The sequence below is a fragment of the Halichoerus grypus genome, chromosome 6, assembly GCF_964656455.1.
Source record: "Halichoerus grypus chromosome 6, mHalGry1.hap1.1, whole genome shotgun sequence".
Classification (NCBI taxonomy): Eukaryota; Metazoa; Chordata; class Mammalia; order Carnivora; family Phocidae; genus Halichoerus; species Halichoerus grypus.
This window is the reverse complement of record NC_135717.1, coordinates 104,044,859-104,057,258: the sequence shown is the minus strand read 5'-3', so window position 1 is coordinate 104,057,258 and position 12,400 is coordinate 104,044,859. Positions and strand designations below refer to the sequence as shown.

The 12,400-nt window shown below is 41.0% G+C and overlaps 1 protein-coding gene and 1 long non-coding RNA gene across 11 annotated transcripts in view; one reads left to right on the top strand and one right to left on the bottom strand.

Moving 5' to 3' along the window:
* LOC118540388 (uncharacterized) overlaps positions 1 to 9,283 on the bottom strand; it is a 106,289-nt gene extending 97,006 nt beyond the window's left edge. For all 4 annotated transcript variants that reach the window (XR_013449133.1, XR_013449134.1, XR_013449135.1 and 1 more), the window contains exons 1-2: positions 8,920 to 9,283; positions 1,081 to 1,411 (exon numbers count right to left, since the gene is read on the bottom strand). This is a non-coding gene — a long non-coding RNA (uncharacterized LOC118540388). The remainder of the gene's footprint in view (positions 1 to 1,080; positions 1,412 to 8,919) is intronic.
* A 129-nt stretch (positions 9,284 to 9,412) lies between these two features.
* Positions 9,413 to 12,400, top strand: part of AMN1 (antagonist of mitotic exit network 1 homolog) — a 71,648-nt gene continuing 68,660 nt past the window's right edge. For 6 of the 7 annotated variants that reach the window (XM_036099531.2, XM_078075854.1, XM_078075852.1 and 3 more), the window contains exon 1: positions 9,413 to 9,553. In XM_036099531.2, coding sequence (XP_035955424.1) covers positions 9,516 to 9,553 — 38 coding nt within the window. In that variant the 5' untranslated portion in view covers positions 9,413 to 9,515. The remainder of the gene's footprint in view (positions 9,554 to 12,400) is intronic. The other variant, XM_078075857.1, reaches the window with a different exon arrangement.

Below are 12,400 nucleotides of genomic sequence, written 5' to 3'. Positions count from 1 at the left end.
AATTGAACCATTTTAAGTTGGGGACCATCTGTACACTACTTCATTTCTGACACCAGATGTCTGGGTTATCTACACATCAGGCAATTCTGCAGCACCAGCTGGGTGTCCTACAATTTAACTCAGTTCGGACACTATCTACCTGGAGACAGCACCAGATCCCACAGGTTAAAGGCTCACAAATCCCCTCCCACACTCACATCTGATGCCAATCACAAGTCCAGGTTGTCACCTATGCTTCTGACCTACTGGCTCTAAAATGGAAATTCCCATGAACCCCCTCTTGGGTTCAATTACTTTGGTAGAGCAGCTCACAGAACTCAGGAAAACATTTTACTTACTAGATTACCAATTTATCATAAAAGAATATAACTCAGAACAGCCAGATGTAAGAAACGCATAGGGTAAGTTTTGGGAGAAGGAGCATGGAGCTTCCATGTTCTCTCTGGGTGCACCACCCTCCCCAAATCTCCATGTGTTCACCAATCCAGAAGCTCTCCAAACCTGCTCTTTTGAGTTTTTATGGAGGTTTCATATGCAGGCATGATTGGCTAAATCACTGGCCATTGGTGATTGATTTAACCTCCAGCCCCTCTCCCCTCCCGAGATGGAGGGTGGCATTGAAAGTTCCAACCTTCTAATTAGGTTAGTTCCCCTGGCAACTAGCTCCCATCCTTACGGGCTTTCCAAAAGTCACTGCATTAACATAAATTCAGGTGTGGTTGAAAGGGACTTGTTATGAATAACATGACATATTCCTTTCACTTTTAAGGCTCTGGAGCTATTTCAGGAACCAAGGAGAAAAGACCAAATACTATAACAAACAAAAGCTGCTCCCATTGCTCTTAGGAAATTCCAAGAGTTTTAAGAGCTCTGTACCAGAAACAAGATGAAGACCATATATATATATACACACACACACACACGTGTGTGTGTGTGTGTGTGTGTGTATATGTATTTTATTATAAATCACAAACATATTTTATCTATATATGTATATATGTATTGTATTATTATAAATCACAAACATATATATCAAATATATATTTTTATTATTATTATAAATCACAATATTACACTCACCTTAGGCAAAAATAAGGGTTCAGACTCTTGAGGGTAGAGCCCAAGCTCTTAGCCACATGCAGGCTCCATGGTTCTGAGATTTAAGAGTCTCAGGTTCTGAGACTCATCACCACCATGACAGCAACCCAGGATTAAAATCTTCAGAGTCCCAGGCATGAAGGTCCTATGAATGCACGTGCTGCTTACTACCACCACAGTTCTTCTCTTTCCCTGGGGCTCCTTCCACCTGCTCCTTCCATCCTTCCAACTTTAGCAAGCACATTTTCTGCTTCAGAGCCTTTCTCTTCCATCTCCAGATCTCTGTGTGGTTAGCTCCTTTTATGCTTCAAGTCTGTTAAATTAATTAAACAAGGAGGCCATTAGATTGAGGTAGCTCTAATGCCATAGTGGCCAACATGTGCAAACCAAAATCTAAGCCTATAAATGGCCCAAGGTTCCAATATCAAAACGCTAAGGATAACCAATCACAAAAAGCCAACTAGACTTCAATATATGGCCAATCAAATACTTTCCTTTCTCTGCTTCTGCACTTGGTGTATATAAGTCTTTCCCCTGAATTCTGTTGGCTCAGTGATCATAGCTACATTTGGATTGGCAGCACCTAATTCCAATCTATTTTTGCTCGAATAAACTTAAAATTGTTTATCTTTTAACAAGTCTCAGCAAAAATGCTACAGCCTTAAAGATGTCTTCCTTGACCACCAGAGCAAAACTAATCCCTCTCTTTGTCTCTCCGCCTTCTTCTCCCTTTCTCCTTAGTACCCCTTTGTCCACCATCCTATCTTGTTCTTATAGTCCTTATCTCCACATATTATTTTGTTTGTATGCTTGTTTTCTCGCTCTCACACTAAAATGTAAACTCCAAGAGGACATGTTTATTTACTGATATATCCTGTCTGGCACGTAATAGGCATTAAATACTTATTTGAATAACTGTTATTAATGGATTTTTAAAGTCTATCCAACGGAAATGCCAGGCATTTGATTCCACTGCACATGACGAATAAATGTGAGTTAGGAATTGCATAACTTTATAAAAATAAAAATAACCAATGAAGCTAACTAGAAAAAGACAGGGCTTAAACTGTCATTGCTCAGGCTCTTAGAATCTTGATGAAAGACCACAATTGCCATCCCTCTCAGTTATAAAACTATAATAATTACTACTTTGGCTCAGACTGAGTTATTACTCTTTTTTTTTTTTTAAGATTTTATTTATTTATTTGACAGAGAGCGAAAGAGGGAACACAAGCAGGGGGAGTGGGAGAGGGAGAAACAGGCCTCCTGCAGAGCAGGGAGCCCAATGAGGGGCTCGATCCCAGGACCCTGAGATTATGACCTAAGCCGAAGGCAGACGCTTAACGACTGAGCCACCCAGGCACCCCGCTGAGCTATTACTCTTATTAATTTTCAAAATGTTCATGATATTTAATTATTTTATCTAAAAACCAGTGGCTTATGAATTGGTTATTTTCCACTCTATCCTTCTCTACTTTGGGCTTTAAGAGGCTGACTTTTATGGACTGCACAAACTGGGATTTCTTTACCTCTAACTTCTGGGTGGGTTGAAACTCTAAGCAGAGGCACCAGAAAATCAAAAAGGGATGGAGAATGGGTTTAGAATATTTATTCTTCCAGGATCCCTCCCAGCTGGGTTGCCACAGGTGGACTATGTTCCTTTACTGACCCAAAAGCCATAGCTCCTTCTAGGTGGCCTCACCTATGGCCACTCTCTCCTGGTTTTGGTAACTGTTCCCTTCCCAGCTTTCAGGACTAGGAGAGGTAAGGGCTTCCTGCTATTGCTAGTCTAAGGGTATTAAACCACCCTTACCCCTGCTTTCCTTTAATTCTGCCCACACCTTTATAAACAGCCTCTTTATTAATATCTCCTTGCCTAACCTGTTTGAACTTGCCCAGCTATTTCCTGCAAAAATCCTGAGTCATACATTTTATGCCTCAAATTAAATCAAGGGTTTAATCAATGGAAAATTTTAACAATGCACAAGAATTCATGAGCATGGGCACTGTTTTTTCCAATTTGGAGTAAGACATGATATGAGATATAAAAAGAAATTAAATAAAAAGAACATGTGTTATTTTCACATTGAAACGAATTAAGGACATTCCCACTTGGAAATAACCCACACATAGTAGAATAATAGTCACTCATTTGGCTTCTCTTTATTCTGTTTGTTTTCAGCCCCCTTCAGAGTTATAACCTAAAGATTAGGTTTAGAAAATGTACTGGACATGGGATTGGTAAATATATTCTAGTCCCATCTTTGCTCAGAAATCTTGAGAAATCAGTGAACTTTTCTGAAACACAGTTGCCTAAACTGCAAAATTAAGATGTTGGAATAAATCATAGCTAAAGATATCCTTTAGTTTTAAATCTCTGATAACTGTATTTTATGATTATCAAGAACTATCAAGAGTTTTTATTTTAAATGTTGCAGGGGCAACCATATAGTATTGTTTAAGAACCCAGCTCTGCAGCCTAACTGTTTGGCTTCAAATCCCAGCTCTACCACTGACTAGCCACATGAACTTGGGCATGTTTCTTAATATCTTTGGGCCTCAGTTTCCTTGTCTGGAAAATGGGTATGATAACAGTAAAAATATCTATCAGTGAGGGTTTCTTTAACAGTTAAATGAGTTAGAAGTTGTAAGATACTCACTGTGTGCAAGGTATTATTCTAACTACTCTATAAGTGTTCACAATTATCCTTGATACTGTTAACAGAAAATTTTCCACAATTTACTGATCTAGTAGGTTTTATTCAGCAATTCATAAATGGAGCAACATCTCGTCTAGCAGATAGAAAAGAGCTCTAAAGAGCCATACAAGGCAAGAAATGTTTACAGACCAAAGTGAGAAGGAACAAGGAAGTTATACTCGGCATTTGCTGATTGGTTAAAGCAGGATTACTTCCCTATATGGAGCAAAGGAGAGTCTTAGAGCCAGGTCAGATGACTTGTGCTGGGCAGGCAAGCACTGATTGGTTGGCCAAGGCCTGCTTTTTCTGGAACAGCCAAGCATAGAAACTTAAATTCCAGTTTGCTGATGTGGGCTTAGCATAAGTGGTTCCATCTTGCACCTAGTCTGGACACTAATACCCAAATGAAATGATTTGGGGTCAGTAGTAGATGATAATGTATAGGCTATACTGAGCTGAAAATTAATATTAGAAGAGCAATTGCTGGGGCGCCTGGGTAGCTCAGTTGGTTAAGCATCTGACTCTTGATTTCAGCTCAGGTCATGATCTTGGGGCCCTGGGATCGCACCCCGTGTCAGGCTCCACACTTAGCAGAGAGTCTGCTTGGGATTCTCTCTCTCTCTCTCCCTCTGCCCCCCAAGCCCCTGCTCACTCACACGCACTCTCACTCTCTCTCTCTCAAATAAATAAATAAATCTTAAAAAAAAAAAAAGAGAAATTGCTATTTTGAATCTAAATATAAGCAGTATGGTTTAAAAGTGAAGAACCTAACTCATAGCCTGTTCTTATATTTTGAGATATGACATGTAAAGATGATCTGAACAACAATTTATTGCTATCTACTTGTATGCACGCACATTCTTAATAAATGACCCAAGATTCATTACACACACACACTCACATAGTTGACCTAGGGGCCCCAAACCGCTACACAGTCGAAAATCCACATATAACTTTTGACTCCTCCAAAACTTAATTATTAATAGTCTACTGTTAAGGAAGCCTTACCAAAACATAAAGTCAACACATATTTTGTATGTTATATATATTTTATACTATTTTCTTACAATAAAGTAAGCTAGAGAGAAGAAAATCATAAGAGATGGGGCGCCTGGGTGGCTCAGTTGGTTAAGCGACTGCCTTCAGCTCAGGTCATGATCCCAGGGTCCTGGGATCAAGCCCCGCATCGGGCTCGCTGCTCGGCGGGAAGCCTGCTTCTCCCTCTCCAACTCCCCCTGCTTGTATTACCTCTCTCGCTGTCTCTCTCTCTCTGCCAAGTAAATAAATAAAATCTTTAAAAAAAGAAAGAAAGAAAGAAAATCATAAGAGGAAATACATTTGCAGTACTGTACTAAAAAAAAATCCATATAAGTAGACCTGGGCAGTTCAAACCCATTTTGTCCAAGGGTCAATTTTGTGTGTGTATATATATACATACATATACATATATTGCATAAGATATACTTCATCATTTTATCTGTAGACATTTATTATGTATTTTTCTACACATACACAAACACGCTAGGAATAAATAGCATGATTTAAGGTAAGTAATGTTGCTTATTATTCTTATATAACCTGCCCAGAAAAACAAACTATAAGTTGTTTTTATATGGTAGCTAGGATAGGAAATGGAGGAGGTTCCGAGCTAGAGGAAACTACAATAAAGTGGGTACAGCAAGCAAAGAGGAGAGAATGGGAACACGACATCTTGCCCTTAGCCTGGCGCTGTCCACAAATCACTTACCATGCACCAGAAAAGACTTTTATTCCTAATAACCTTGCATTCCAAGATAAACCATGAATAACAGGAAACTCCTAAAAGCATTGACTAACAGGAAATCCTGAAAGCTTTGCCTCTTGAGATAAGCCACAAAAATAAGAACATCCTGTTTTCCTCACAAAAAGACAGGAACATCTTGTTCTTATCCAATCTGAACTGTCAGCTGCCATATCTGAGCTATAAATATCTGCCATATCATCAGAGCTATAAATGCCTCCTCTTCTATGGGATGAGCCACTACTTCTGAACTGCAAGTGAAAATGTTTTCCTAAAAGGCAAAATAGGTAAAGGGGATGAAGGGGTACAAACCCGCAGTTACAAAAGAAATAAGCCACAGGGATGAAAAGTACTGCATAGAGAATATAGTCGATAATATTATCACTTGGTATGGTGACAGATGGTAACTATACTTTATCATGATGAGCATTTCATAATATATATAACTGTCGAATCACCACGTTGTACACCTAAAACTAATATATCATATGTCAACTGTACTTGGATTTTTTTAAAAGTTTCCCAGTGTTCACATTTGTCTCTGAATTTTATTTTGACAAAGTTACTGAATAGTCACTAGCTGAAACTGATTTTCTTGGGAAGTCCTGCATACACCAAGGCCAGCTTCATGGGTGGACCACTGGTGCCATTGTACAGGGTCCTGCCTTGGTTTAATGTTCTGCTATCACCATCTTGAAAAATCTAATAACTTTTTGAAAGGGCGCTTTGCAAGTTATATTGATGATCTTAGATGTACCATAAACCTCTCTCCTGAACACCCAAATAAAGTAGAAACAGCATGGTCTTTGGAATCTGACAGACCTATTTATTTAGGTAAACCTCACGTTCATCTATAAGATAGCATATTTCAGACTCGATTGATGACTACATGAGATCCTGTTAAGTATTTACCACGTTTGACACCTAGAAGGTCCATAAATAACAGTTCTGAGTTATCCCATTTTACCTTCCACAAAGTAGAGCTATACACTTTTACAATCTCCTTTTCTTCTCAATATGAGTCTTAATAGAAACAGCAATTCATTTGAACAAGTATGTATTGTAAATGAGAGTTGGGCTACTTGTGTGTTCATTTCCTTACTTCCCATTCATTCCTGACATTACAATCAGACTGCATCCTCCATCACCACCTCAAAGACCCTTGATGACCTTCTTCTGGCTAAACCACCTTCAGGTGTTATCTTACTTGATTTCTCTTCAGCATGTGACAGTTTTGGTCATGATTATCTTCTGTAGCACCCCACTGTTTTTTTTCCCTACCTCTTTGGCTGTTTCTTCTCAGTGTCAATTGCTGTTCTCAGCTACCTCTCCAAGGATTTGCTCTCACTCAATGTACCTCTGACCCGCCCACTAGCTCTCTCCAAAATAAATAAATCTTTGAAGAAAAAAAAATAGTCCTAAGAATTGTGATATCATGTACACATCTTTCACCTTTAAAATAATTGGCTAGAGGGGTACCTGGGTGGCTCAGTTGGTTAAGCGTCTGCCTTCCGCTCAGGTCATGATCCCAGGACCCTGGGATCAAGCCCCATGTCAGGCTCTCTGCTCAGGGGGGAGCTTGCTTCTCCCTCTCCCTCTGCCTGCTTGTGCTCTCCCTCTCTCTGTCAAATAAATGAGTAAAATCTTTTAAAAAAATAAATAAAAATTTAAAAATAAAATAACTGGCTAGAAATAACTAGGACTTTGTCATCTTACCTCATTATAATTTTCTTAAAAAAAAAACAGTTGTGATGACTTCCTTTGACTACTGAGAAGAATACTGGCACCCAAAGCTGAACATCTCATAATAATGGGGCAATGGCCTATATTTTCGTTGAAGAATCAAGTAATCAGTGGGAAGACCCAGATGGACAGCTGTGCAGCACTCAACAGATAGGAAGGACTATGAAGTCCTACCCTTATCTGCTCTGTCAAGCTCTCCCATGGTCTTCCAAGGTCTAAATGGCTCCCAGAACAGCAGAGGATTCTTCTAAATTACTGTTATCAATAAGTAAATGCATGCATTATCACTGCTATTCAATCTCTTCTTTAAGAGCAAACCAGCACAATTTGCAGATCTATAGCTCCATGCCTACATTTTTCCATAGATACCTCAAAAGCCACATGTCCAACAATACTTTCCTCCTCTCTTCAGAAAACTCTTGCAATCCTCTCAGCTCAATAAATGGCACCACTATATGCCACCCAATTCTCCGAACCCAAAGCCTAAAAGTTCATCTTGACTCTTCACTTTCCCTCACCCCTACCGATCTCTAAATCCTATCAGTTCAACTTCCATTACCTCTTGAATCTGTTTATCCATTCCATTGTTACTACTTTAGCTCAGGCTATCATCAAAGGACTCCTATCTGGTCTCCACCTGTGACCTCTACAGTTCTTTGAATACTTCACAGCTAGAGTTCTTTCTAAATCTCATTTTTCCTATGCATGCCCTGTCCTTGCTTAAAACCTACCTATGACTCCACCCAAAGTCCTCCAGACAAAGCCTAAATTGTTTAACACAGATCATTAGGCCCCATTTTAGCTTTCTGATCAGAAGAGGACAGACCTACCACCAGCCGGCCAAATCCAGCCCACTGCTCATTTTTGTAGTTTGCAACGTAAAGTTTTAAATGGTTGAAAAACCAAAATATGAATATTTCATGACAATGAAAACTACATGAAATTCAAACTTCAATAAGAAAACTTTATTGGAACACAGCTCCACTCATTCATATTGTCTATGGCTTCTTTTGAGCTACAAGTTGAGTAGCTGTGACCAAGACAGTATGGCCCACAAAACTCTACAATCTTTACTATCTGGCCCTCCATAGAAAGTTTGCCAACTCCTGCTCTACATTCATCTCTCACCACCCTCCATTGTAGCCACCACCCTGAATTGTCTGCAGTCCCTAACAGACCACAGTTTTCTCTCTGAACTGCTCCCCCAACTCCTCCATGGGTGCTCGCATAGCATTAACTTCATCTTAGCATTTAACAATTTAATTGTCCTTCTACTGGTCTGGTGCATGTGTTCACCACTGAATCCTCAGCACCAGCACTCTCTCTACCCTCCTTCAGTGCTTGATAAATGTGTATTGCCTGAATAAGCAGCATCCTGAAAAGATGAACAAAACTGGGTTCCAACTTTCAGCTTATAAAAGGAAGACAAACACATAAACAACAAATCAATCCACAAGGAAGAACGAAAAACACTAAAAAATAGCCGGCACTCTGCAGCATAACCAAAGAGAAAGAATTCCACCTGGGAAAGGGTGCTCCTTCTTTAGAATCCTTTCTGATTTGAACAGATGCCCCTCCCCCCTATGATGAAATTCTTACTGAGCTTTTTTGTTGGCATGTAGTGTCCTCATCTGTAAAATAAGGCTAAATAATCACGACTTCACAGGATTAAATGAATGTAGTTAATTGAGAGCACGTAGCTCAGTACGTGCTTCAGAGAAAATGCTCGGTAAACAGCGGTCACTCCTGGTTGCTCTAAAACGCTCCGTTTCACGTTAATGGAGTCCATTTCCAAGGGAGTCTCCAGTATGTGTCGCCAAATGCACGGACCAGCATCAAATACGTCCCTGCAGTAAGAGGAGCGGCTTCTAAGCAGAGCGCCGCTGGAGGTGTGCCCAGCTAGGTTGCGCGCGGGGCTTCAACTCCTAGGAAACCGCCCGTAAACGGAGCCCGCGAGGTGGCAGAACTACAACTCCCGTCGCGCCTCACCGAGTTTAGGGCTACTCTACATTTTATCACCTCCCTTCTCTTCTTTCCCTCCGTAGTCCCGAGCGTGGCTGCGTCCCGGTCACCGGAAGAAGCCGTGTGACGTCACGAGGGCCTACGCGTCGCGCGGGGGCAGGAGTTGACGGACGGTCTCTGGCTCCGTTGGGGCGGCCCTGGGCCCACGGAAGAGGCTCTCCTGGGCGGCCGCGATGCCTAGCTCGCGGCGGGTCAGTCAGCTTCTGGATCTGTGAGTCCACCCGGTCCCCGCCTCCCCTTCGCCCCGCCCCAGCCGAGCCCTGTGCTTGCTCTCCCTCCCCGCCCCTTCCCAGCTCTGGACCTCTGAAGAGGGCCCCGCTGGTGTTTCTGTTTCTGAGTTCCTGATTTGTTGTCTCCTCTTAGAGGACAGTTGTGTCAAGTGGGCTGCTAGGCAGGTTTGCCCCGCTGTCCGCTGTGGGCGCCCCCAGATGGGTGTCCGAACTCTCAGTCAGCCTTGACAACTTGATGCCCAGGCAATTCCTGGCAGTGGCCTGTTTCTGACGGGAGCTGAAAGCCTTGGTAGAACAAAACAAAACACTAGATGTGGCTCTCAGAAGCCTTCAGCAAAGTTCCACCAGTTCCTGTAACTGGGATAGATACTGATTCTTCGAGGCAGCACGGCTCCTTGATTGCTTGATTGCGATTACAGGGTTCAGCTCCCAGTCCCATTCACCAGCTGTGTGACCATGGAGAGTAATTTAACCTCTGTGCCTGAGTTCTTGACCTATCAAATTAGTGTAACAACGGTACCTATCTCATAGAGTTATAGTGAGGAATAAATTTAACATATGTAAAGTCCTTAGAAGGATGCCTAGTGTCAAAAGAAATTTCAAGGAGCTTTATTTTCGTGAGGGAGAAACGAGAATCCCAGAGGCATGTGTTTGCAAGATGGCTTATAAACTGAGAATGACTAGGTTTGTTTAACCTTTACAGTGATTGGTTATTACGATTGGTACCACAATTTAAAGAACTGCAAGGGATTGGTTAAAAGTAATTGTCTTACACTATTTTAGGGAGATGATTTATGTTTTGTTTATGATTATCAGAGGGATTTACAAGAAATAACTTGTTAAATTTCACTTACATTCATGAAATAAACCAGATTATGTTTACTTATATGATCTAACTGGTTTGGTCTGCTTAGGGGATTTTCGAGCGTGGTCTCCATTTTATTTTATCTAAAAAATTACCCCCTTTTGGTCATTCCCTCAGCAAGCTGAAAGTGTGAGCCAATATGCTATTACTCTCGCTACCACTGTTGATGTAGTCTTTGGGTTGTATGGTCATGTAGTTGCCATTACAAACAGTTGCATAGTCATTGTAGGCATGGGCAGTAGGATTATTGAGTTCTTTGAGTTGTGTAATCCTGATGGATATCATTTGGTGTGTGAGTGGCTGCTGAAAGGCATTTAAAACTCTTGAGAGGATACAGTGCACTAGTGTTAGAAGGTGGGGGAGGTACAGTAAAATATCCTCCACACCAAGTAGGCACTTGGAAAGCCAAAAATGAAGCAAGCCACTCCATAGTGTTTACACAGACTTTATTCAATGTAACCTACTGACAAGGGGGAGCCAGTGGATAAATGATCCAGGTGCTATGCAGCTATTCTCCACCCAGTCCAAACCTTAAGCTACAGCTTTTATAGAGCAAGGGGCATCGTGGTGCACTCAAGGGGGGGTTATCTAAAGTGGCGCCATCTGTGCACCAGTCATCTCTCCTGGTTATCTAAAGTGGCGCCTTTTATGCACCAGCCATCTCTCCTAGTTATCTGAAGTGTGCCTTCTGTACGCCACTTGAGGGAAGATCAGAGTAAGCCTTCCCGCATTCTGGTCAGGGCATACATTAACGTCCAAGTGGCCTGGAACATGTAGCCCTGAGGGAGGTCATTGCATGAGCATAAACAAAATGGAGGGCCAAAGATGGAGTCAGTGTTGTTGGCACTTCTACAACTAGCAAGGTTAATATGATGACTATGAGGGAAGCAACAGACAAGGATTGAAAAATTCCTGGAAGCAGAGATTCCCAGGAGCCAAGATTTAACCAACTAAATAAATCAGTGAAAGAAATATCACCTATTTGATGAAAGAGTGACATCTGATCTTTAAGATCTTTTAAATTGGGGGTAATTAGTCCTAATTTATTAACATGGAAATTGTTTTTTTTAACCAGTTGGAGCATATGCATCTCCTTATTAAGTGGTGAGGGTGTCTAAGGCTGTGCAATTGTCTAATATAACTCTGGCTAGAGAGTTTATAGATTTCTGCTGTAATTGTAGGGATTTTGCAGAAGACATCTCTCTGAGGTGATTTAAAAGCAGTCTTTTGTTGGTGTCTTTTCCAATAAACTAAGTCTCTAAGTTCTAATGTCTTTTTTTGGAATGGATCACAGAAAGCTTCTTAGACCTGGTGGAAAGTAAGTTTTTTAATATTACATTAGTGCCTCACACTGTTGAATCATGTTATGATTACTTAGGATAAACATGATGATGTCTTATTTCAGGAGTGTTATAGGAGAGCTTCCATCTAAGTTGGGCCCCTATACGGTGTGAGCAAACAGGCATTTCTATGGAAACAAAAGAAGGATAAAAATTAATCGTTGGAGCAAATTACAAACTCAGTTTCTGAGTCTGAAGAGCAGCCAGTCAAGAAAATTTCTAGATTTGAGCTCAAAACATCTTTAGATAGTGGAGTGAGGATGGCAGTTTCAATCTGTTGGATTTTCCTGATTTGCAGTTTGAATGACTTTGATGATGTCATTGGGTGTTCTGGTGAACTCTCTGAGTGGCCCATATAGAAATAAGCACTAAGGTTGTCTGTACATGATCTCTTGTGGTGATATCTCTGAGATTTATATCAAGTTGTCTGGCTTTAGGTTGTAGGGCTTGGGTTAAAGGGCAATTTTAGTTTTTATTCCAAGTCAGAATGGTGAGAGAAAATTGGAAATGTTAGTTTGGAAAGCTGTAGCCAGGTGTTGGAGGAAACTGGAAGAATTCAGGACCAGTTGAGTTTACAGATAGATAACAAAACCTCAAAGATAATGAACAGGACTAGAATCTGA